General features: G+C 40.7%; 2 protein-coding genes across 3 annotated transcripts in view; one reads left to right on the top strand and one right to left on the bottom strand.

Annotated features, from left to right (window-relative positions):
• Positions 1 to 18,328, top strand: part of nectin4b (nectin cell adhesion molecule 4b) — a 24,083-nt gene extending 5,755 nt beyond the window's left edge. Inside the window, exons 2-11 of the mRNA XM_072364634.1 lie at positions 50 to 250; positions 3,691 to 3,858; positions 6,506 to 6,784; positions 10,200 to 10,317; positions 13,933 to 14,084; positions 14,415 to 14,580; positions 14,810 to 14,885; positions 15,144 to 15,200; positions 15,738 to 15,938; positions 16,863 to 18,328. Of these exons, the coding sequence (XP_072220735.1) occupies positions 50 to 250; positions 3,691 to 3,858; positions 6,506 to 6,784; positions 10,200 to 10,317; positions 13,933 to 14,084; positions 14,415 to 14,580; positions 14,810 to 14,885; positions 15,144 to 15,200; positions 15,738 to 15,938; positions 16,863 to 17,141 (1,697 nt within the window). The 3' untranslated portion in view covers positions 17,142 to 18,328. The remainder of the gene's footprint in view (positions 1 to 49; positions 251 to 3,690; positions 3,859 to 6,505; positions 6,785 to 10,199; positions 10,318 to 13,932; positions 14,085 to 14,414; positions 14,581 to 14,809; positions 14,886 to 15,143; positions 15,201 to 15,737; positions 15,939 to 16,862) is intronic.
• Positions 17,946 to 23,458, bottom strand: LOC140269509 (uncharacterized). 2 transcript variants are annotated; one of them, XR_011907628.1, is made up of 3 exons: positions 22,988 to 23,458; positions 18,510 to 21,596; positions 17,946 to 18,466 (listed from the first exon to the last, which is right to left on the bottom strand). XR_011907628.1 is itself a non-coding variant. In XM_072364635.1 (2 exons), exons 1-2 carry the CDS (start codon positions 23,256 to 23,258, stop codon positions 20,683 to 20,685), a joined length of 1,185 nt encoding a protein of 394 aa, XP_072220736.1. In that variant the 5' UTR covers positions 23,259 to 23,458; the 3' UTR covers positions 17,946 to 20,682. The 2 variants fall into 2 exon arrangements, 1 of the variants encoding a protein (XP_072220736.1); XM_072364635.1 differs by having other exon boundaries at positions 17,946 to 21,596.

Genomic DNA, 23,458 nt, shown 5'->3' with positions numbered 1-23,458 from the left:
TCTTCAAATGTCTCTGATGACTTCCTTTCTGGTTCTCTTCCCTCCTCAGCGGCTGGTGTTCAGGGCAAATTTCTGGAGCCTCTTAAGCCCATCACCTCCCTTCGCTCCCTGGCTGAGACTCAGACCCGGTTTCCCTGCCATTACAAGGTGGAGGCTGGAGAGAGCGTGGTGCAGGTCACCTGGTCCAAGGAGCTCCCAGACGGCAGCAAGGACCAAATCATCACTGCCCACTTCACAGACGGCCAAACGGGTATATCAGCGATATGCAGTTCTTCCAAAACTGAAATGTCACACTGCTGCTTTCTTACCTTTTGCACCTAATTATATTTATGATCTTTTGAGTAAAATATGCAGTTTTATAAGAAACTCAGTGACCACATGAGGCAAAAATCCTGCAGCTGTTTGGTTGCAATAAGAAGAAAATCCAGTTAATCACCTCAAACTGGAAATACAAGCTAAATGCTAAAAAGAGAGAGAGATTTTAAGGAATGCTTTTATATTTTAGTGAAGTCTCTTGGTAATCTTTGTAATCTTTATCCGGTAGAACTTATTCAGCGGGAGACTTTTTAACTTGATGTAGGAGGACAAAGATGTGCTCCTACTGTCATCATTAGTGTTTGGATTTCATCGAGGTGTTCATCCATGGTGTGTGCACATTTTAGCACATGACAGGATATTAGTTATTGTTAATGCTTTTTCACATGTTTTTCAGACACAGTACAAGAGGTCAAAGTATCCTCCATGGAAGGTTTTACAGTGAAGTTTGAAGCAATCAGAGCTTTGCAGGTTACTGATCAGAGGATTAAAGGAATGAGAACCAGTTAAACGAGACAGTGAGGTCTTGACTGTGGTTGCTCCGGAGCTTCTATTGTTGGTTTGACTGTGAGGAGTGCGCCGTATACCAAGTTTGAGGTAGAATTCAGAGGTCAACCCTCCTCTCTCCACCCACACTTTCAGTATCAGTTACTTAAACATTTTTTTCCATTAGACTGACTACTGCAGTCAAATGGGAAGTTGAACTTTATACCAAGAGCCGATCAGGGACTTCTTTGTTTTTTAAAACAATAGATACTACACTTTACACATCGATAGTTTCATAATCTATAAATGGCATATAGGTTATAACTGCTGTAAGTGATATATCCTGTCAATCAATCTCTGATTGCCTATTTTATTTCTTTTGTGTTTGTAATTAAAGTCTTATAAGAGACATAATGACTCGTGACAGTTTTGCTTGGCGATGTTTCATGCTGGTGAATCAGAGAAATGAACGAGGGAAGGTGCTTATATCGGACCCTCTGAGGTCAAGACAGTATGGTGGATAATTGGAGTTAGGAGGTGTCAGATTATTGTGATGAGACTGCTCTGGTATCAGGAGAGGAGGCCGACTGAGTTTAAAGAATGATGATAATGTTGTTGTTGTTTTTGTAGCTTAGTAACAATTTACCTGATGATGTTACACACAGTGTTGGTAGGTAACACAGGTGAACTTTCTCAGTAGACTTCATGGAGAGAAACTCGCAGCCGGCAGTCCAACATCTGGCGTGCAAAGACGCTCCTTCTCAGTGACACACCAAGGATTACACCCTCTGTTGTTTAGAAGCTCTGTAATCCCTCCTCCTTTGACATTACCTCTCTGTCTGTGGAGATGATTCAGAGTTGTTCCTGCTGGCATGTCTCTGTGGGGGAAAAAAAAAAAGATTGCCTTCCCGTTATTCCCACTGTGTGCTTTTTAAGACTTGTCCATTTTATCTGCCAGTGACCTCACATTTCCCATGATGCTCAGGAGAATAAATAGTTTAGAATATCCTCCTCCCGTCTCTCCATTTTGCCTCTGCTCTGCATGCACATCATCTCTTCATCGCATCTGGTTTTACCATCTATACTTGAGCTTTCCAAAGCTCGATCAGCTGCTCCCACATGCACATAAGGTTCTCTGCAGGTGCAAAGAAATAACAGGAAGATGTTCAGTGTTGGCACAGAATCTGCTCCTTCAGTCTCGTCTCTGAGATGCAGTCTCTCTCGTCTCTAACCTTCTTTCTGTGTTTATTCCTGACAGTTCATCCTGCTTCCTTTGTCCTCTTCCAGTATTTGACTCTTTATTTATATCAACGTCCCAAAAAATTTAATCTAATGAACCATTGTCCCCATGAATTATTATTATTATCTGCAACATTACTTCAACACTTTGGGATAGTTTCCCCAGCAGCGAATGTGGCTGAAACAGATGCTGCCTTTAGCATTATAACATCTTTCTGTTCAGCTTGTTCCTTTATATATCTTCTTCTTTTTAATCTGTGTTGTCATTTAAATGGGAAACATACAAAACAAACAGAATATAGTGTCTAATCAGACATACAAATCAATTCATATCAATTTAAAACTTTAATCTTGTTGATTGTCGGCAGAGACGCAGTCAGATAACATCACTTTTACCTTACTTTAATTTGGTAGCTGATTTAAAATAATAAACTTTTGTCCATTTATTGAAAAATGAATATTTCAAGGGAGTGAAAAGTTGATTGTCGGTTTTGAACATTAAATAGGCTTAATTGATAAACCCAACTTCATCTGAATACAAGACATTGTCACAACTCTTGCTGAAATCAATATGCGCATTAGTTGACTTAGCTGGCAGGTGTGCAAACAGTTCAGGTATTCAGGCAAAGCAGAACCAGAGAGTCAACATTCACAGTCTATCACCATCATCTCTGATTCTAGTCAGTCGATTGTCTTGTGGTTTTTGGCAGTCAAAGATGCTCCGTCGCAGACTGCATCTGAACCATCCCTCTCAGCTGCAGCCCTGATGAGTTAAACACTCGTGATGTGTAGTGCAGATTGGGCTGCTGCGTGAAGCAGCTTCTCATCATTGACATGCATACTTCCACTCATGTCGGGTGAACAGGTATCCCCATTTTTGCAGAATTGTTCAGCATTTATCTGATATCTTTTGGTCCCACAATTTAAGACGATGTCCCACATTTTGATCAGGGCTGGTTTATCTCTGCAGGATGTTTTTTTTGCCACAATAATTTCTGGGTCTCACACAGGAGAGAATATGATATGTTTTCTCTTAAAAACTCAAAGATGATTTGAAGGACAGTGTGATAGAAGTTGAAATATGTGGTGTGGAAGACCAAACAAAACAGAAGAAGAAATTAAAGCATGAGTGCAATCAGTGGGAAAGCTAAGTTTTTATGACATTAAAGGCCTAATGTCTATTGAGATAGTTTTTAAACATTGAGCGAAAATTTCAGACTACCTCTCAGCTCTGTTAATGTGTCCCAAAAGGTCCAAAACAAACATGGTAAACACACACTGTATGATGGGGCACGTGCCCTGGTGAAAGGGTTTGGTCACGATCGAAAATAAGACAAAATCATCATTGCTTTTCTCCTCGGTAGATTGGGTGCAGCTGATACTGACTGGTTTACACAACAGTGTCATTTGGACTGGGATCAATCCTGAAAGATGTTGTTTTGTACATGCATTGTCTGCAGGGTGGGTCTGTGACGTCTCTGGATATGTGCAGGTTTATTGTGACAAAGTCTAGCGATTTATTTTGCTTTCTCATAGTTGGAGCTTTTCACAAAGGGAAATGAGCTGTCAGAATGTATTTTGTTCTGTATTTACTACGTAGACTTTGTAAAGGTTGGAGGTATTCAGCTGAAGCTGTTTTTGTCTTGTCAGAGTTTGGGCGTTACTCCCGCCGGGTGAGGTTCGAGAGCAACAGCCCCACCGAGAACTCTGCTCTGCTCCTCCCCAACACAGAGGTGTCGGACGAGGGCACCTACACCTGCCACATCTCCACCTTCCCAAATGGCAATTTCGAGAGACGCATCACATTAACTGTCTGGAGTAAGTGTCATCACCATCTACCACATCTTCTTAATCCTATCGGAGCTGCTGGAATAACGTTTGAACCATAATTATCCGCTGCCAACAATGAGAATTAAAGATCTTTCCCAGCGTGACCACAAATTCTCTTTAGTGGGTTAAAAGCCAAAAACAATAGAATTACATGGGAAAAGGAAAAGGAATTAGATTTTGTGATAGCCACAAAATACTGAAAACTGATTAAGTTTTGGCACAAGATGCAGGTTGATGATATCTCTGTTAAATAGTAACTCAGCTGTCAAAACACTGGCGGTCTGATTTGGTTCCCAAGCAAGGTGCAGAGGTGGGAGAACAAGTTTGAGCCACAGGTTTTGATGTGGTTTGATGATAGGCCTCCAAGCCAAGTCGGTTTTATTAATGCAGTCATAAACTATAAATGAGCAAAAGCTTTGCGCCTCATCCTCTCCGAGAAAACACTTTAGAAATAAGAGACTCAAGGGAAGACTTGATGTCAAACTGCACTGAAGTGAGGGATATTCTTTAGAAGCAGATTTTCTGTGTGAACTGGAGTTTCCTCATAGTCTGATATTGTAGAAACAAACATGTATTTTGCTTTAAAATCTCGTCTACTTCATTTGCTTTATTTCTTTTTGGCCCAGCTAGTTCTTAAAAATGGTATTAAGAACCAATTTTGACTACGTTAAAGTCTTAAAAGGAAGTTTTCATCTTAAACACTTTGCATTGGAAACACACTGCCTTTCTAAATGACTTTTTAAGGTTAATACCACGGTCTTTGCAGCCAATTTGTTATCACCTAATGCACTATTCAGCGCAGTTATCACTTCCTGGGTGGATTATGTTGTGAAATAATTTCACTGGAATCATTATAGCAGCCGTGGGAATGCAGTTTTCCAAATGGATCCTCCAGAAGGGAAACTTGGAGTGATGCTATTATTTCAGATCGGCGCTCTCATTTGCCTGTCAGTCATCAACAAGGACGGTTCAGATACAGGCCTGTCTCAGCACGCCTCGGATCAGAAAAAAACAACAGAAACACACAGACAAGTAACTGACAACCACAGGAATTGAATTCTCACAGCCTTGAAACGTTCAGCCATAAAATGTAGATTTGCATATAGAGTAACCCATGCAAGAGGCCGCATGTTTCATTGAAAACTAAAAACTGAACCAGCTTGATAATGCAGGTTTAATTCTGCTTCAGGGCTCTTAATGTGAAGTAACAATTCCTCTGTTATATCAGTGCATTATGCCCACTTCACACTGACTTTTAATCTTTTTATTAAAGAAATAACTTGTGTTTTTAGGGGTCTGTTAACTTGAGGCCAAAAATTCAGTGAATTTTAACAACTGAAACGTTTGACTTCTTATCTGGTGACATTTTTTTTCATTCCTCTACATCGAGACATTTAAATTCACTCAAACTAAAATCAAACTCCTACGTTCAGTCCTCTTTTGGCCAGTTCAGACTTTTTCCTGCAGATGGATGAAACTGTCAAGTCACGCTTTTTGAAGTTTCAGTATTCTGTTTTGAATTACTCCATAATAGCTGTTGTTGTTAATGCTAACTGCTTGTTTAATAATCCAAACACCAGAGGAAAGACTTAAGCAGAAGCTGAGTTTTTACAGCTGTATTGACTGCTGTGTGAGTCACAATCATGTTAAACCAGTTGGAGACGGAGGCTAGAAAAACAAATATGTTTTTGGTGTAAATATCTCTGACACTTTCCAGGCTGATTTTGCAACCTGCCCATCAGACTCAATTCTAATGAACCTGGTGCCATTTGTAGAAAGAAATGAACAGCTTCTGTATCGTCTTTCTGTAAAAGTTCTCAACACAGTGACATGAAAGGAAATTCGATACTCAACCTCATAGAAACCTGTGACCTGTAATTTGACTCAATTAAAACCCAAATTACACTACAAAAGAGTTGGGACGATTTGTAAGTGGAAAAAAAAGAATGCAGTGGTTTAAAAACCATATTGACCCTGCATTTGATTTATTACAAAGATGGCATATCTTTTTTTTTATGGAGAAATTTGTGTAAATTTTGAATTTGACGCCTCCAAAACAATTATAAAAAGCTGAGACTTGGCCATGTTTACCTCTGTGTGGAACCTCCTTCTGTTTTAACAACACCGTTAGATGTTACATGTTTCCCCTTTGCTGGTTGATACTGAACCCCCGATGCTCAACAATCCTAGCCCACATTTGTCATATCGGTGCAGCTCCAAATGTTCGTATTTGGTGACGGGTCTGGACTGCAGGCAGGCCTGTTTAATACTACCACTATTTACTAAAGATTGATGCTGTTGCACAGAAGGTGGTGTGACTAAAACAAGCAAGGTCTTCTCTGAGGAAGATGTCCTCTGTATAGCAGCAAATGTTGCTCCAAACTTGTATAAATATTGTTCAGCATTAAGTCATGGTGCCCATCATTTCCAAAAAAATTTGATTCATCAACAATTTTTGAATAAACTTCAGTTCATCCCAAACAATGAGCCCAAGGAGACATTTTACAACTGTAAAATGAATCTAAAAGATCATTTAAAAGAGCTATCATGTATTTTCATGGACTGCTTTGGCTAAAAGGTCAGTTAGTGACAACCAGAACTTCTAAGCTCTCTATGTTCTTCCTCCTCTTTTTAGGTTTACCCATCAGCTCTCTGGATTCACATCCTCTGGTGGAGGGCCAGCAGTTCAGTGTGGTTGCCTCTTGCAGAGCTGTGGGTCGGCCACTTCCCTTGCTCTCCTGGGACACCGATCTTCCAGGAAAGACACAGAACCGCAGCAGTGAGGGTGGGGCCGTGTCCACCCACTATTCCCTCCATCCACTGCGCAGCATGAACGGGAAAAAGCTGGACTGCTTGGTGTGGCATCCAGGCCTAAAGGAACCCCGTAGGATCCCAAACCGCCTGGTGGTTCAGTGTGAGTACAGCTGATGGTGTTGGAGACCATCAGCGAGGGGCAGAATTAAATAGATAGAACTGTTTTAACAGCAAATGTCCATTTTCTGGTTTGGAAAAACTTTATTAAATCAGAACGCTGCAGAAAACGAATTTCTGAAAACGAAATGCAACCGCTAACAAAATTACAAAAACGGTGAAACGGAAAATACTACAACAACGAAAGGAGCATAAATTTAGTTTTCTTCTGTATTTTCACTTCATGTTTTCTGTCTGGTTGTTGTTTTTTCTTTTTTCCTGTTTCTGAAATTCTGTGTTTTGAACCTCAGTCTGTGTCAGTGGGAAGTGAAACCAGCCTTTATGTGTCAGAGTGCATCTTTTTATCTGGAAACAAATGAAAACGTGTCCTCCCTCCATAGCAGACATGCATCCTGATTCCAAACTACACACTGAATGTGTTAAGTTAGCTTTAGTAACTGTTTCTAATTGAAAAATAGAAGAAAATTGTATATTTTTTGCTAATATGAACCATATAACAAACTAGCAACTGAATGTGTACATTCATAACCCTGGAGTCGCTTTCAGGGATGTGAATGTCTTTATTCAGCTGTGAGAGACTGACTGTCTTCATTCACAACCCAGGAGAAAACGCACCAAATCAGAAATGCAACGTTAATTACAGCAAACCGAAATGGATTTCCAAAAACACAAGAAAAATGTAACACAACTGCTTGTCAGAAAATGAAACAAACAAAAAACAACTAAATGTCTCCATACAGTGTTCTGAGTGTCCGGCGCTCCGAGTGTCCGGCGCTCCGAGTGTCCGGCGCTCCGAGTGTCCGGCGCTCCGAGTGTCCGGCGCTCCGAGTGTCCGGCGCTCCGAGTGTCGTTGAAAGTGTCAGAATGCAAACTGATGAATGCACTTCACGAATGCATTTTTGACAACTCGCCACCAAAGCTGCCTGGAATTTGTAAATTGTTTGTAACTTGGACACGCCTGTCATTTCAGAAGTGACACATCTCATTCACATGTAGCTGATGACTGTAATAACAAAAAGCAGTGCAAGAAAAGGGACACAGAAGTGATTTAAATCTCAGAGTTGACATAACTTGAGCTAGCAGTTTCCATCTCTTCACTCTCATTTTTTTTTTTTTACAATTAAATCCCTTTGCTCTGCTTTTTGTTCAGGTTAAGACTATAATACATAAACTACTACAGCCCTAGACCAGTTTAATCTGCCCCCTATCAAGCTGAAACATGTGCTCACACAGTTTTTATATTTTAATACAAGAGTAGGAGACCTCACACGTCTTTGTGTGCCCCTACATTAAAATTCCTTCCATATGTTGATTCCTCATACACACCCATTGGATTGTAATACATAATCACAGATGTCAGGTTATGATCAATTTAGTGCTAGAATTTTTTAAATGCACATCAATCAGCTCTCATAGCGAGAACATCGAAGTGTAGCTGACAGCAATGATAATGATTCTGGTTTATTAGGTGTTTGAGAAGCCAAGCGGTTTACAATAACAGAGCTCTCAACAGAAACACCTAAAGGTTTTTACTAGCTACACCCTTGTTTTTTCTTCCATAAGGGCGTCGAAATGTTAGCAGCAAAATGGAGCACGCTCAGGTGAAAATCCAGGAAATTTGTATTTGTTTTTAGACACTAATGGTATCCGTGATTTATCTTAACTTACAGATTGATTCCCTCAGATGTAGTTAATATTAAAGAAATCAGCCTGGCTGTTTATCTATTTGAGCATGTTTTGAGTTTGAGCACACTCACTGAGACACGTGAGATCGATAGTTAAAACAACAGGCGCACCATCAGAGGCTTCGCAGTGATCCAAATCAGCAGTAGCATTTGAAATATTCTTCCTTTGCTGATCTCGCACGTCTTGCAAGAGGAACTGCCTGTAGCATGGAATGACATGGTGATTGTTCAGTTCAGTCCTCTCCCCTGGGGCTCTGGGCCAACTTCTTAAGATCTTCCTGTTGATGGTAAAACCAGCCAGTGAAGTTTCATCATTATATTTGTATAGCTTCACTGTCTGCCTGTGAAAGTCAGTGCTCCCACTAAACCCTAAACACTAAACCCACTAAAGTGGACTAAACATTAGACATTATTGGCTGATACTCAGTCCATGTTTGCTTCATGTGTTTTTGAGCTGAAGGCACCAAACCTTTTAGTTCTGTCACAGTTCAACAATCACTCTTCGTTTGATGTAATGGACAGTTCACAGGCGTGGACCTGAGGCGTAAATCTGACATCTTGACAGATGACTCCAGGTTTCAGTAACCTTTTGATCTGGAATGAACATATCCAAGAGAAAAAAAAAAGTTGGTTAATTAGATTTTGAGAGAAATTAAATGAAGAAATGTGTCAAATAAATTTAATTGAAAGGTATAAAGATTTTAAAATAACATTTTTCTATTGATTAGATTTGATGTGAGTTTATGTTCTTTTTAAATTTGAAACACAAGTTCCTGGTCCTGATTTAGACTAAGTAGACATTTGAGACTTTTTCACTTGTAAAACAGCCGTATCCTCCTTTTTAGTCTTGCAGGTGAGTTGCGGAAAGTGCAGCCATTTTTATTTGGAAATAAAAAAGCTAAACCATCCAAAATTCCTGAGTTGAAAGGCTAAATGATCACAACTCCTTGATGTCCAGAGGGTAAAGGAGGACAATACACCTGCCTTTTATCAGAGGATTTTTACATTGCACAGCAGTGTTCTCACATTAATATATCACTTAAGACTTTACTTTGAGTAAGATATTGTCACATAAACAGCAATATCTGCTTCCCCTTACTGGAATAAGTAACAAACAATAATAGAAATAAACTTAATGTATGCAGATCTTATGTATACGCCTGAATTGCTTTTAGAAATCCTACCAGAGTTTTCATGGAATCACTACACTGTCCTGGGCTCCACAGCTGCCAGGTCCACTTAGTATGAGTGACTTTTGGATCGTTTTTGGCTTGTTTTCATAGATCCAGTTGCTTATATCTTTCACAAGATGGATAGAAGAAAGAACTCTGGTGGATTTCAGTGCAGAACAGGAAGGCTGTAGTAAAAAGACGACTCGCTTTTGGGGCAAGGGAGAAACCCAAGTAGGCTAGTTGCTCCTTGTTTTGAGGGACATGGATGCTACTGAGACCTTGGACTGGCATGAATATCACAGTTGGATATTTAAATATGATGTGGGCACAAGTCATTTCTCAGACAATACTCTACGTGTAAATGGGAAAGTGAATGGAATATCTGGTCTGCAACCCAGAAATTAGAAATTTATGCTGAGGCCATCCGATAGCATTTTCTATGGGTACATGTGGTGTTTTTATGACATGAACAAATATCTTTAATTCTCTGCTGTTGCTGTGCCATATTTAATCTTTGCTCTGGCATCTGTGTTTGTATCAGACCCCCCAGATGCCATCATCTCCTCTTCTCCCGAACACTTGTACGTGGGATTGAAGGAAGCTGAGCTCCTGTGCAAAAGCAAGGGAAACCCCGAACCTCAGCAAATCACCTGGACACGGTACAGTCGGCGTACTTTCTGCTGCTCATAAACCCACACTTAAACTCTGTCTGGCTCCCAGTACACATTAATTCACCTCATTGTTATACCTTTTGCGCTGTTAAATTGCTCTTTACATGGCATTGGAATGTGACTCAAAACACAGATACGTCTCTGCCAACTTGCATACACATGGGCTACACACCTGCAAACAACAAAGAGGTGGGCTCGAATCTGACGGGGAGTGAGGGGGTGCCTTCCTCTGCAGGCTCGATTCATTGCAGTATAAAAGCTGTGGTGTCCTGTTGCGAAATGTGAAGTTAGAGAATCTGAGAAGGGAGGTATTTTCACACGAGGGAGAGAGCCAGCGACACAAGGAAGAACTGGAGACGCATGCTAAGCGCTTAATCATAGTGCCATGCTTTAAATATCACTCTAATGTCTGGTAAAACATAGGTCTGAGCTTTAATTAGAGACACTGTACCAACCATTATAGCTATACCTGTCCACACAGTGATCAAATGTTGAGCGCTGGGTGAAAAATATCTTCACCATGAGACAATCTCAAGATATTAAAATGTCTACATGCGTTTTATATTTTTAATCTTTTTTTAATTCAATGTCTTTTCACATAACTTTCCATTTGAATTGATTGATTATAACGCTATGTTAATCTTCTTCTGTAAACTCAGTGAAACAATGTGCTTATCAAACTGCCTTTAATCTCTAATTTGATCTGTGACTGACAGAGAAAATATGCTGCAGTTTACAAACAAGTGTTTGCAAAATTACTCCAGTTACACGTAAAGTTTATGGAACGTAACTATTTAAAATTCAAGGTTCACTTCCTCGCTGTTCTGTACCTTTTAGAAGACATCTGACATCTTTCTTTGTATTTACAACTGGAACAATTAACACAGATCTGTGTCCTGGAGACCTGCAATTTGGCAGGAGGTTAAGTGCAAGAAATCAGACGGTAAAATATGTCATTCTTATTTGTAAACCCGGTGCTGATGGGAAGTTTTCAAACCCTGTCAGGTTTTCCACTTTTAATGGATTCAACAGATTTCTTGTTCCCCCCCTCAGTCTGCACACAGTTGTTCACACTGTATAATTTTCATAAGGATTCAGACTCTTAACTTAGCTAACACACCTTTGAAGCCATAACAGCCTTTTTTTGGGGGTAATGATCCTGTAAGCTTAGCGCATCTTTCCTTTTAGAGGTTTCTCCCATTCTTCTTGGCAGAAATGTTCAAGCTGAATGAGGTTGGAGTTTTAGTGCTATTATTCGTCTTTGCTGAGATGCTCTACTGGGTTTCACAGTCGGACTGTGTCTGGGTCACTGGGCCTGAGCTTTCCTGACTCTCTTGGCAGTATCTTTCTGATTGTCATCTTGTTGAAATGTCATCCTGAGATCTTGGACACTCTGGAAAATTCCTTTTTATTTTTCTGCATCATCTTTATCGCAACAAAATCCCCCAAAAATGATGCTGTCTTCACCTTGTTTGACTGTAGGGATGTTTTTAATGATGTGACGCTCAGCTCCTGGTTTCTTCCTCATATATCATTGGAAATTAAGGACCAAAAAGTTGCATCTTTGTGTCATAATTTAGCTTTATTTTAAAAAGTTTGTGGAATCTGCTTAGGTGAAGGCCACCTCCGTCTGCATGACTCTGAGAGAGTAATTTACGCTTTCAGAGATTATTGGACTTGATCACCTGGTCATCTGCTGACGGTACAAAACGCAGGAGTCTGCTTTCTGAGAAGATAAACTCTGATCGTATCACACCTGCTCCCTACACTGGCTCCCAGTGAATGTCAGGATCCAGTTAAAAATGTGCATGTTTTTAGGAGTCTCGTTGACATGGTGCCACCCAGCTTTTCTGAGCTTTCACAGCCTCACACTTGAGCCAGAGCACTCGAGTCCACAAACTAACTGCTCTTGAACAGATCCTAGATCAACAGAGGTGACTAAACTTTTTCCAGTTGTCAGCCTCTGATCTGTGGAGCAGCCTATAGGAGCTGATTATTTTAAACACACCTGAATACCTTTTTCATCTCGCTGGCTTTCAGTTGTGTTTGAGCAGGATATCTTCGCTCTTGGCTTTGATTGTGCAAACACAGTTTATTCAAATCTTCTGTTATTTTATTGTTTATTTCAGTTAATATTTGCTGATTTAGTGATTGCTAATTGTATTTGTTTAGGTTATTGAACACTTGCCACTTGGACAAACTTAAGTGGGTTTTAAATGTGCTCTAGAGGTTGACTTTTAGCAAACTTCCAGCAGGCTTTTAGGCTTGTGAGAAATGGCTTCTGTGGAGTGTCTTGCTGATGGTTGTCCATCTGTAAGGTTCTCCCATCCCTACGAGTGATCGTTGGCTAGTTGGTTACTTGTTTGACTCTTCATCTCTAAGTAACAAACGACAGAAAGTCGGTCGGTGGTTCTAATCTTTCCTTTTAAAATAAAGGAGGCTGTTGTTCTTTGGGATATTATAAAAACTGGAGACATTATCTTGTTTCCTTCCCCTGATTTTTCTCTTGAGACAATCCATACTGACAGGTCTTCAGATAACTCTTTGAACCTTAAGAATTGATTTCCATGTTGGATTCACCAGAGCTCAGCCATAAGTGTCATTACAAAGAGTCTGAATGTTTATGAATTGATAGATATTTTAGACAATCGATGTTCAATCAATTAACAAAACACTGAAAAAGCTTTTTCTTTTTTTGTTCTGCCATTGGGGAGAATTGTGTGCATGGCGAAAGGAGAGAATGATTGAACTTTTACCTTTAAAGTAAACCAGGCCAGCTGCTTTACTCTCTCTCTAGTCTTTTGGCTCCAACTTTAAGCTTCTACTTGAACCATTTTGTAGCTTTACTTATTGCATAAATGTAAACCCTCTAGCTGACAGCCAGATGTGATGATAATTCACCTACAAATCCATTGAGGTTTGTGAATACACTTCAGATTAGAATCTTTTTTTGTCTGCCGCAGGTGAATAACTATGAATAACTAATATCTATCCCATTCTCAACCATTTCTTCTGCGTTTGATGAAATCTCCACCTGTGACCTGATCATAAAAGGCTTGTTAGAGAAGCTAGGCGGGGCTTTGGGAAAAGAAATCTGAGCCAGTTCCAGTTTGGGGCTAAAGCAGCAGTAAAATAGCCTCTGCAGCTCATTGAAACCTGGGGCAACATGACCCGTCTCAGTGGACCTCATCACAAACTGGCTCTCCATTATGTGGCCTGTGATGGCTGCAGTTGCACAGTGTAGGACTCTGTATCCAGGCTTGCTCACGGTCCCCCAAACCTTCAGTGAGCACAAGTTGTAAGCAGAAGCAGGTTTTGGTTTAGGTGGGTGCAAACTGTTCGGTTTCTCTTTGTAGTGAACCAAACCCTCTGTTGAGTTTGTTTTGAAGGATACCTTGCATGATGCAAACAACTTCTTGTATTTTTCTTGTTGCTCAAGAGTGTAAGGACTTAAAACTGGAATGCAGGTTTATTTTCCAATTTATTTACAGTTGTCAACATGAGTCACAGCTATTGTTTCAAGCAGTGAGTCATAGATTGAGTATTGGTCACCTCCCTGTGACATTTTTTATTAATTAATGTGACATTTTCTCTCATCTACAGGAGAGGAGGAGCTCTTCCAGCTGGGGTGTCTGTGATTGGAGGGAAACTTGTTTTTGAACGAGCCCTCCGCAGTAATGACAGTGGAATCTATGAATGTGTAGTCAACAACAGTGTGGGAGTCGGAAAAACGGAGTATACATTAGAAATGACAGGTAAGTCCGGTGAATATCTGCTTTGTTGGTGGAAATAGGATGACAGTGAATAAGATACTGTCCCCTCACTGTGTGTTTCATTGAATTTTAGAAAAAAAGGATAACAGTAGTCATAAGAGAACCTCAGTTAAAAGAAAAATTCAGCTAAATAAAGACTAATACTCCTTGATTTGAAGTAATTGTGTAAATATGCTGCCCCCTTGTGGAGGATGTAAAGCATAGATAAGGTTGAACTGGAGGTCAAGACTGCTGCATGAAAGATGCGGATCAGCTGTTTAATGTGTTTGTGTGTGAGAGAGTGACCAGATTTCTTCATCATCTCTCTGCCAGAAAAATCTGAACTCATGAGTATTATCGCTGGTGACAACCTGCTGCTGATCGTTATTTGCGCCTCAGCCGGAGCTGTGGTCTTGATCCTGGTCATTGTGGTGCTGCTGATCCACCGCCGCCACCGACACAAAACCAGAAGGCTTCAGATGCAGCTTAGCGAAAAAACGTGAGTGCGATTAACCGCATTTTCTCAAGGAGGCCATGTTTATGAGAACCTTGGAAGAGGGTTTTAATCATAGCTCTGCCTGTGATGACAGCTCGTCTGCTAATGTTTGGTTATGAGCTGCTGTTTAAACTGCTAAAACGCTTGACCTGTTTTCTAAAATTACATTCTAGATGCACTATTGTTCCATAAATCCTCTAAATATGCCGTCTTTTTTTTTTTTTCTTCCCAGAGAGGAAATTAACAGCCTCTCTCGACAAGCCTCCTTCAGAAGACTGAACTCTGTCAGCACAGACCCCAGAGTGCAGGTACAAGCACAAACACAAAAGCACTCATGTAAACAATAACCCAAAGGGCTGAGGTATCGGGCTGACACACCCGGCCTTCTTGGGTGGAGCCGGCTGTATGTCAGCAGGAATGTCTGCAGCAGAGGCCGATAATTACACACTGCTGCAGCTTCAAACTAATAATAAGACGCACAACATTCGTATCTCATTCTGATTGACTCATTTTATTGTTTGTGTTGACATTGGCAAATTTTCTCACACTTTCCCTTTTCTGCCCAGGCTGAAGAGTTTGTGCTCAGAATAGACAGTCGACTTAAAAACAGCAAATTGTCTCTGGTGAGTTTCTGAACTGTCTGCTAAAACGTGAGGTGTTTCCAAGGGGGGGGGCAAAGCAAGGCTTTCATCTTTTCATTTTAGCAACTTTGATTGTTTAAAAAGTCAGTTTCCAGCAATTATTTACACTTTATACCATAAATAGAATTTTAAATAAATTTTAAATTTGATTAAAATTACTACAAAGACAATAAAACCACTGGGTTACCTACACAAAATCTTCAGTTTAAGATTAAATATTTTAGCTTTATAAAGGAGATATTCATTACCATAAAAGGAACTTTACTTTGGGAGCTTTTACCATTTAAGTGATTTAAAAAAAAAAAAACATCCAAAGTGCATTCTGCATTATCCTGGTTTTTAAATGAAAATGTAGACATTTTGCATGAAAAGCATAAGAATGTGGCATCTGTTTTCCTTAAATTACTTTAAATTTAAATTACTTTACAAGTGTTTTATCAACAAATACAAAACTTGCTTAACGATCATTTAATCAGCTGTTATCAGCGTTGTAACTTCCACCTTCCACCTTGTCTGTAGGAGCGTCCCATCTATAAAGGCAGCCAGTCCACTTTGGGTGGGAAGTGGGGGCATGTAGAAGAGGTGGAGTTGGACGAGCTTGGACGTCCCGTCATCTGGCACGACGGCGAAGTGAGCCTGAGAGGAGGAGAGATGGATGGAGAGAAGGAGGAGCGCAGGAGGAGGGTTGAGTTGTACCTGAAGACCAGCAACATGTCGCTGGTACTAGTTAGCGTCTGAGAGATTAAGTTGAAATGTGGTTTTGTTTGTAATCCGTCATTGTGTTTTACTCGATGCTGAGTTTGCATCCGCACTGACGTTTTCGTGGAGACGGATAAAAGGACACAGGTGAACGAAGAACAACTAAATGAGCAGACATCCTCTTTATTCTTTTACCAGTTGTTATTAGTACAGCTTTCTGTTTCAAATGATGATGGGATCTTTCACTGGTGTACAACTACAACCACCACTAACAAATATATAAAAACAATCTGCAAACAGAAAATTAGGCACCGTTTTTTATGGAACTCCACTGAATGCATTTAAAACTGATGAGTTCAGTTCAGTTTCTATTTATATAGCACCAAATCACGACAATGTCCTCTCAAGGCACTTTAAAGATCGAATTATTATAATCTAAATTAGTCCAAATCATACAATGCCAGTTCAAAAACAAGTTTTCTTGCTAAGGAAACCACCAGATTGCTTCAAAGCTTCTCCCTGATCCAATCTCCCGTTCTGAGCATGCACAAGGCGAATGTGGAGAGGAGAAACTCTCTTTTAACAGGAGGAACCCTCCATCAAAACCAGACTCAGGAAGGGCGGCCATCTGCCTCAACCAGTCAGGGGTTAAGAGGACAGGAAAGAGGGTACAACGGGCACCATGACACCAGGCCAGGGATACCTGCTGAGAAAGACGAACACAAGCCAATGACAACAATAATGTCATATGTACATGAAGAGTAAAGAGAGCAGAGAGAGGAGAGGTGGCAGGTTCCTCAGCAGTCCAGGATCTTAGCAGGATTACTATGGGATGTTTCAGGGTCACCAGAGGATTGGATTCTTGATATCTTTTAACCTTTTAAAATCAGTCTTTTTTTTTTCTTTTTTTAAACAAAACAAAACTATCTTCTGTTTCTTTTTCAGGACTCAGGTCTTCCCTCATCTCTCGTTCCAATGAAGGCCCAGCAGGACGACGGGTCTCGGGAGCCAGACCTGGGCCACCTGCAGGAGGGACACTCTCCGCCTGAAGACGACTGGGCTCTGACACAGTCTGTAGTGGAGGAACAAGAGGATGATGAAGATGGCAGCTCGATCCAGATCACAGAGGCTCTCAACAATCATTTTTACTACAGAAATGGGTTTCTCAGGCCCAAACCCAACTCCAACGCCGTTCTGCTGCACCCCAGCCAGCAGCTCATCTAAAGCAGACTTTCATCCATAACGTGACAAAGACAACATGTCTGCATCTCTGCGCAACCTTTTTCTTTCTAATTGGATAGTTATTTTGAACAGACAGTGTGAAATTTGCTCTACCGAAATGCACATTTTTACCTCCTATTTGTGATCTTTTAAAGTTTTATCTTTATTTTATGATAACTGAAAAGTTTTTTTGAATTATAATGGGGTCTTTTAATGCCTTCACCAGTTAGCTGGCAGAGAGATGAGGACTCGCATTCAGTGAAGTCAGATGACAATGAGGGATGTTGAGGTCCACAGAAGGGCCGCTTCATATTTGGACTTTTTTTATCCTAAATATTTTAAAGATCCACTAATGGGTTTTGTTTCCTTCACTGTCAGGACACACAAATGAAAAGTCTTCTCTGTCCTCGACTCTGCCAGGAGGCATGATTCTTGTTAGACAAAGTTTACTGTATTGGTTGCGAAATTTAACCGTGTACCCAGTGCTGTCGGTGAATCATACCTGGATATCCCGTTTCTCTTCAGCATCCAAAGACAGTTCTCCGTGAATCCTGTCTTTCTCTCATGGTGCCGTTTACATAAAAAACATTCAGGGAGGACAACATGGACAAAAGCACTCGTTGATATTTCCAGCCATTATGCTCCTGTGTATTTGCTCATATATGTATTATATATATACAGAAATATAGAGTTTTCTATTTTTATTTTGTCTTCAAGAGCTACTTAAAGGTCAAAAGAGTTCGTATTATGAGAAACAACACAGACTTGGACAAAGATTCTTAACCAGTTGATTTTAACGGACAAAATACAACTAACTGGAACTGGCCAACTATATATCATGTCTGCATTTAGTCCCAGTCCCAGTTCTGCCCTTCGGCTCTGCTCCTTCTTTTCTTATGGCTCATCGAGCCATTCAATTGGCCCTAAAAGTTTCTATTGAAGGGCTAAATGACCACTACTCTAACCTCTGGAAAGCAGAGGGGTAGAGCCAAGGGGAAGAACTGAGACTGAGCCTGCTTTGGGCTCATCAGTGGCAGACTGGATCTGCATATCATCTGTCGAGGAGGACTGCCAGAAGATGATAAATACACTGGAAATGGTTTTTCAAGTAGAAGTGTTTTTTTCTATAAAAATGCAAGAGAGACTTGTATATGTTGAAATGTTTATTCATAAAAGTACAGCATATGTGATTTTACAGTCACTGCTCTTTAGTGAAACGTTGGACATTGAGGCTGATTTGCCCTCCTGTGTGAGAATAAAATGGCTTCATGAAGTTGTTAAGACAGAAAAGCAGCAGCTGTATGACTGTAGCGAGGTGTCGTTGCTGACTTTCACCTGCTTAGCATCTCACTGACGCAGAAAACTCAAAACGACATCCAGAAGACTTGAGTGGGGGGAACAAAGGTTATACCTTTTGTGCTGCTCAGGATGAACTGAGACTCCAGCAGGTAACAGTTACCAGAACCCAACGTATAATACCCCATAAAACTATCTTATTTAATTTTTCACAGATTAAATAAGATAGGTTCAACTTGATAGACGTTCCAGATGAGACAGGCCAGCTGTTCATCTGCTAAGCCAAGTGTGACTTATATCTATTTTCTCGCACTGCAAGATAACAAACAGACGTGCTGGACAAATTGTCGAATTGTTCCTTTGAAGTGGAGCCGCTTTACTCGGTGTAGATATTTTCAGCAGAAGTTAACCTGGCATGGCCTGGATGACATGCAAGAAGACCTACAGACAGCTGTGAGGGGATCCAGTGGTTCTGTTATGCTGTCATGGTTCAAGTCTGCTTGCTTGAGATTTTCGACCGAATGAGTTCCATCCTTTCAGCAGAGTTCAAGAGACTTGAATAATGACTGCCAAAGCACAATGAAGCTGTTCTGATAGTACGTGCTGATAGAGTAAGACACTTGATTGATTTTCCTTTCCTATGATTTATCACCCATCTGCACATCTCTTAGCATGTTCTGGAGCAGCTGGGGATCCTTTGGTTGGGATCAATTTGTGTTTCCAAGCTGCAGCTAAGATATGACATAAATTCCATGAATAAAGCAATTATCTCACAGTTTATATGAATGAAATGTATGTGAACAAACTCACGGTGCCTGAGCAGTATGACAGACGATTCGGGTAATGACTCCCTACCCTTTAACAGTGTGGTAATATGTTGAATTTCTCAGGATCACTCTGGTGGACTCCTTCATGTGAACCTGGCTATCCATCTGACATGTAGCTGAGCTGCTGTACTGTTTTCACTGTATCACCCGAAACTGGACAGAGGATGAGAAGTTTTAATGCTACAGACTGCTATGTAGCAGTGTTTCCCAACCCTGGTGCTCAAGGCACACTGCCCTGCATGTTGTCCACGTTTCCCCGCTCATTTGCCCTTTCATTTGAATCAGGAAACAAGGAAAACATGCAGGGCTGTGTGCCTTGAAGACCAGGCTTGGGAAACATTACAAGAGGTCTTAGAGTGATCATATATGTAGGTTTCCTCTCTAATCTCTGATCCACAATGGCTAGGTTTACATGCACAGCAATAAGACAATAATCGGATTAAGATGTTTAAGTTCCACACAGGTTTTTCCATTTATAAGTTACAGGGCATAGTCCAAATAACAAGTCGCGCCTACATTACATGCTCTACATCACTGCACACATTCTAAGCCTTCATCTTATCCATAATCCTCAAAATGCAGAGTGTGTTACTCAGGAGCACGGAATTGGAATTTTGACTCATTTTTCACAAGCAGTGATGTTTAGAAAAGACACATCCTTCTTTTGGTTTAAACTTTAGACACAAATTAGTTCAACTGATGAATGAAAGGTGTGTTGTTTACTTAGTAAAGCTGCCTCTCTTAGAGTTGATGCAACATGTGGAAGTTGGGTTGGACAACCATTACTCAAGTTCCTGTGTAGAAAAGCTGAATTTTGTCTGCATTAATGCTTATATTTTTTCCAGTTGACAGTTAGGATGTCAGAGTTCAACAACCACGTGCGTCACAAAATGCACGTGGTTGAAAACTCCAGCAGCACGTAATAGTGCCGTTAAGGTGTAAACACGTCAACATAAAGCTGAATAATAAAGACTGGACTGCTGTTTACCCCATATGGGACCTCGGGTTACGGTTATCAGAAAAGGCTTTTTACACGGCAGTGTTTTTATTCAGAGTCAGATTTTAAAGGTTTAATATTGGAATATTGTTGTCCATCTAAACATATCCAGAGATTCACATCAAATTAGCCAAAGGTTTAAGACAGAGGTGTCTCCTTATTTACAGAATGTCAAAAATCAATATTTATTATTCTAAATTAGGTCCTGAAGTGTTTTATCTTAAGTGAGTGGGTATAGAAACGGGTCCGAAGTACCGATGTTAGTTTTGACAACCTACGCTGAGTCAAATTCATTGTTTATCAAAAAAATTAGTGCACAGTAAAAATCAATCAGCTACATTTTTTCAATAATAGTGAAATAAAAAAGTTCTTGATCTAAGCATAAATGACACTGACATTTCTAGCTTTTTTCGATGCTTTTAAATCAAACGGCATTTTGGCTGAGAGCCTCTTTGTGAGTCCGTTGGTGGGTGCGCAGGTTACTCCTCTGAGAGAAACTCTTGCCGCACGTGTCACACGTGTACGGTTTCTCTCCCGTGTGAATTCGCTGGTGAATCTCCAGGTGGCTGATGCGATCGAAGCTTTTGCCGCAGAACGGGCAGATGTACCACTTCTCCTTAATGCGGCGACTCGCCATCGTTTTATGCAACTCTGGATCGTTTAAAAGAAAGAATCTGCTGTCCGGGTTAAAAGCTGACATGTTTTTAGTCTGTCGTTGTTTTTCTGAAAGGAATCTAACGGACATGCCCCTCTCTGGGTGATTTATTGCTTCTGTAGGTATGCTAGGCTGAGGCTGGCTGAAAGTCACAGGAGCCCTGGATTTACTCGAGGCACTTTGCACTGTCCCATTATCCCTCACAAGCCTGTCAGAATATGCCACCTCCGCTGAACTATCAAAAATATCCAAGGCATTTTGAATGAGCAAGATTTCCGAGTCCAGATTTTGTGACAACTGCTTCGGTTCAAAGATACAGTCAGAGTCGTCTGCAGTGTCGCTGTCTGCCACTGAAACAGACAACCACTGCTGGGTCTCGGGTTCTTGCGCAGCCTCAACAGGTTGCTGGTTCTGCTCCATCTCATGGTGACCTACTCCAGCGTTACTGCCGTGATCCGAATCCACTGACTGCTCCACAATCTGGACGTCATCCTCGTCTTCTAGCTTGACTATCAAGTCTTCGTCATTTCTGTCCTCAGCTTCGCAGTGGTCAGATTTGAGCTGCTCCCCTTGCTTTTCCTCCGTCTGAGCAGCTGGCGGCGTGCTGCTGCTCGCCGAGGAGTCTGCCTTATCTCTGATGCTCTGGACAGAAGACAAGTTCTGCACTGCATCTGCAGAAGGCCCTGAAATGACAAAGCATGGTTGATATTTCCTTTCTAAACAATTTAACCAAATCTTCACAATGACAGGCTGGGGGCACAAAACTGTTTCCTACATTAACATTTATAGTCTGCATAGAAACATTTAATAAACTAAGGACATTTTAAGTGTTTATGTACAGTATTTGTCAACAATTTGACTTTTTCTATTAAGACATTCCATGTGTACATGTAGTTTAGTGATTGATTTTAGGAAAAAAATGTCTATTTGTTATTTCCATCATACGACGGAGTATTAGGGCCACATCTAAAAAAAATAATAATTTTTTAATTAGTTACGAGATTAAAATCGTTATTAAATATGGTGAGAATTAATTACGAGATAAAAGTCGTTATTAAATACGGCGACTATCATGTTACATATGAGAGATTTAAATTTCTCACTCATCACTCAGATGATTAATCAGGATAATCAGATAAATCACTGATGAAAACAATCAGTTTCCAGCTTTTTTTTTTCTAATCTTGATGTCTGTGATCCTGAGAGCTTAAATAGAAGGCAAACAGTCTTTTTTTATGACAACTTGTTGTGTCTTGGCAGAGGACAGTAGCGACCACAGGCAAAGCTGCGCGTTTACTGGTTGATCTGCTTTAACACCCTCACCTATGAGCTGCAGGGGTGTCAAAAAGAATAAGCTAGCAGATACATGCATCTATAATGAGCCTCTGAACTGTGCATGGGAAAAGTCATACACGAGGGGCTCAGAGTCGAGGTTCTGCTCCTCCACATTGACAGGAGCCAGATTAGATGATTTGGGTATTTGCCTAAAATACTTCCTGGTTTCCTCCCAGCTGAACTGTTTCAGACATGTTCCATTGAAAATCAGACATAAGAGAAGCTGAAAAGACTGTGTCTCTCGATTGGTTTGGGTACACCTTGCTGTCCTCCACAAAGAGCTGGAGGAGGTAGGTGGCTATGGAGAGGAGGTTTGGGACAGCTCTGCTTGTCCAGAAACTAGGCTGTTGCAAACTGGATCTGGATAAGTGGTAGAAGATGGATAGCTGGTTGTTGAAAACCTCAAACTTCTCAAAAACACCACAGTCCCTTCAGAGAGGTGATCACTAAAGTGCTTCTACAACCATTCACATCTTGTTTGATTTCACCCCAATTTTACATGTGACAAGTAAAAAATCTGAGTTAAAACACAATTATACTAATCGAAAAATAACAATCAAATAAAGTACATTTATTATAACCGATATGTGCCTTCATTTAAAAAACACAACTGAAGCTAAATATTGTGCTTTACATATATTTTGTGTCAATCTGTTCATGTAGCTACGTTATAGCGTATAATGAAGCGGATATAATGAAGTATACAGTGGTTGTTATTGTGTATTTTGGCTGTTCTTACCATCACCGGCGGGCGGCAGCAGCTTGTTCTGCTGCTCTCTTTTAGAAAAAGATGACTTATTTGTAACCTGAGAAATAGCCGTTAACCGCTCGTTTTCCATCGACATCAACTTTCTGTTAAGTGCTTCAATTTCGCTTTCTCTCCTGCGAAGCTCGACCTGGACGAGGGCGAAGCCGTCCTCCCACAGTTTGCTGATTTCCACCACGGCTGCCTTGGCTAGCATCTCCATGATGGAGGTTAACTTGCTCTGGAAAGCCACACAGTTGGCCATGTTGCCCCGGAACAGAGCCCCTGCCGACTGTAGCGACGTGGCAGACGTTAAACGGACTCCTGTACGTGAGCACAAGTCACACAACCGCAGCTGTCGTCGCCGCTGTTGTTTACATTACAGTCGCTGATTTGGGTGAAAAACATAGAAGAGTGGCACAATAGCAACAGGAAACGGACACGGTCACGTGACGGGGATGTACG

This window comes from Leuresthes tenuis, unplaced genomic scaffold, assembly GCF_036924035.1.
Source record: "Leuresthes tenuis unplaced genomic scaffold, fLeuTen1.0.hap1 SCAF_14, whole genome shotgun sequence".
In the NCBI taxonomy this organism is placed as follows: Eukaryota; Metazoa; Chordata; class Actinopteri; order Atheriniformes; family Atherinopsidae; genus Leuresthes; species Leuresthes tenuis.
Note: the sequence above shows the minus strand (reverse complement) of the source record. Positions and strands in the feature narration are given on the sequence as shown.

What these genes read in the sequence shown, in the direction of transcription:
- LOC140269509 (XM_072364635.1), bottom strand. Translation starts at nt 23,258, where the DNA reads ATGGCCAACTGTGTGGCTTTCCAGAGCAAGTTAACCTCCATCATGGAG. An exon ending in GCTGCCGCCCGCCGGTGATG is followed by an intron (nt 21,597 to 22,987) that starts GTAAGAACAGCC and finishes TTGTCATTTCAG; the next exon opens with GGCCTTCTGCAGATGCAGTG.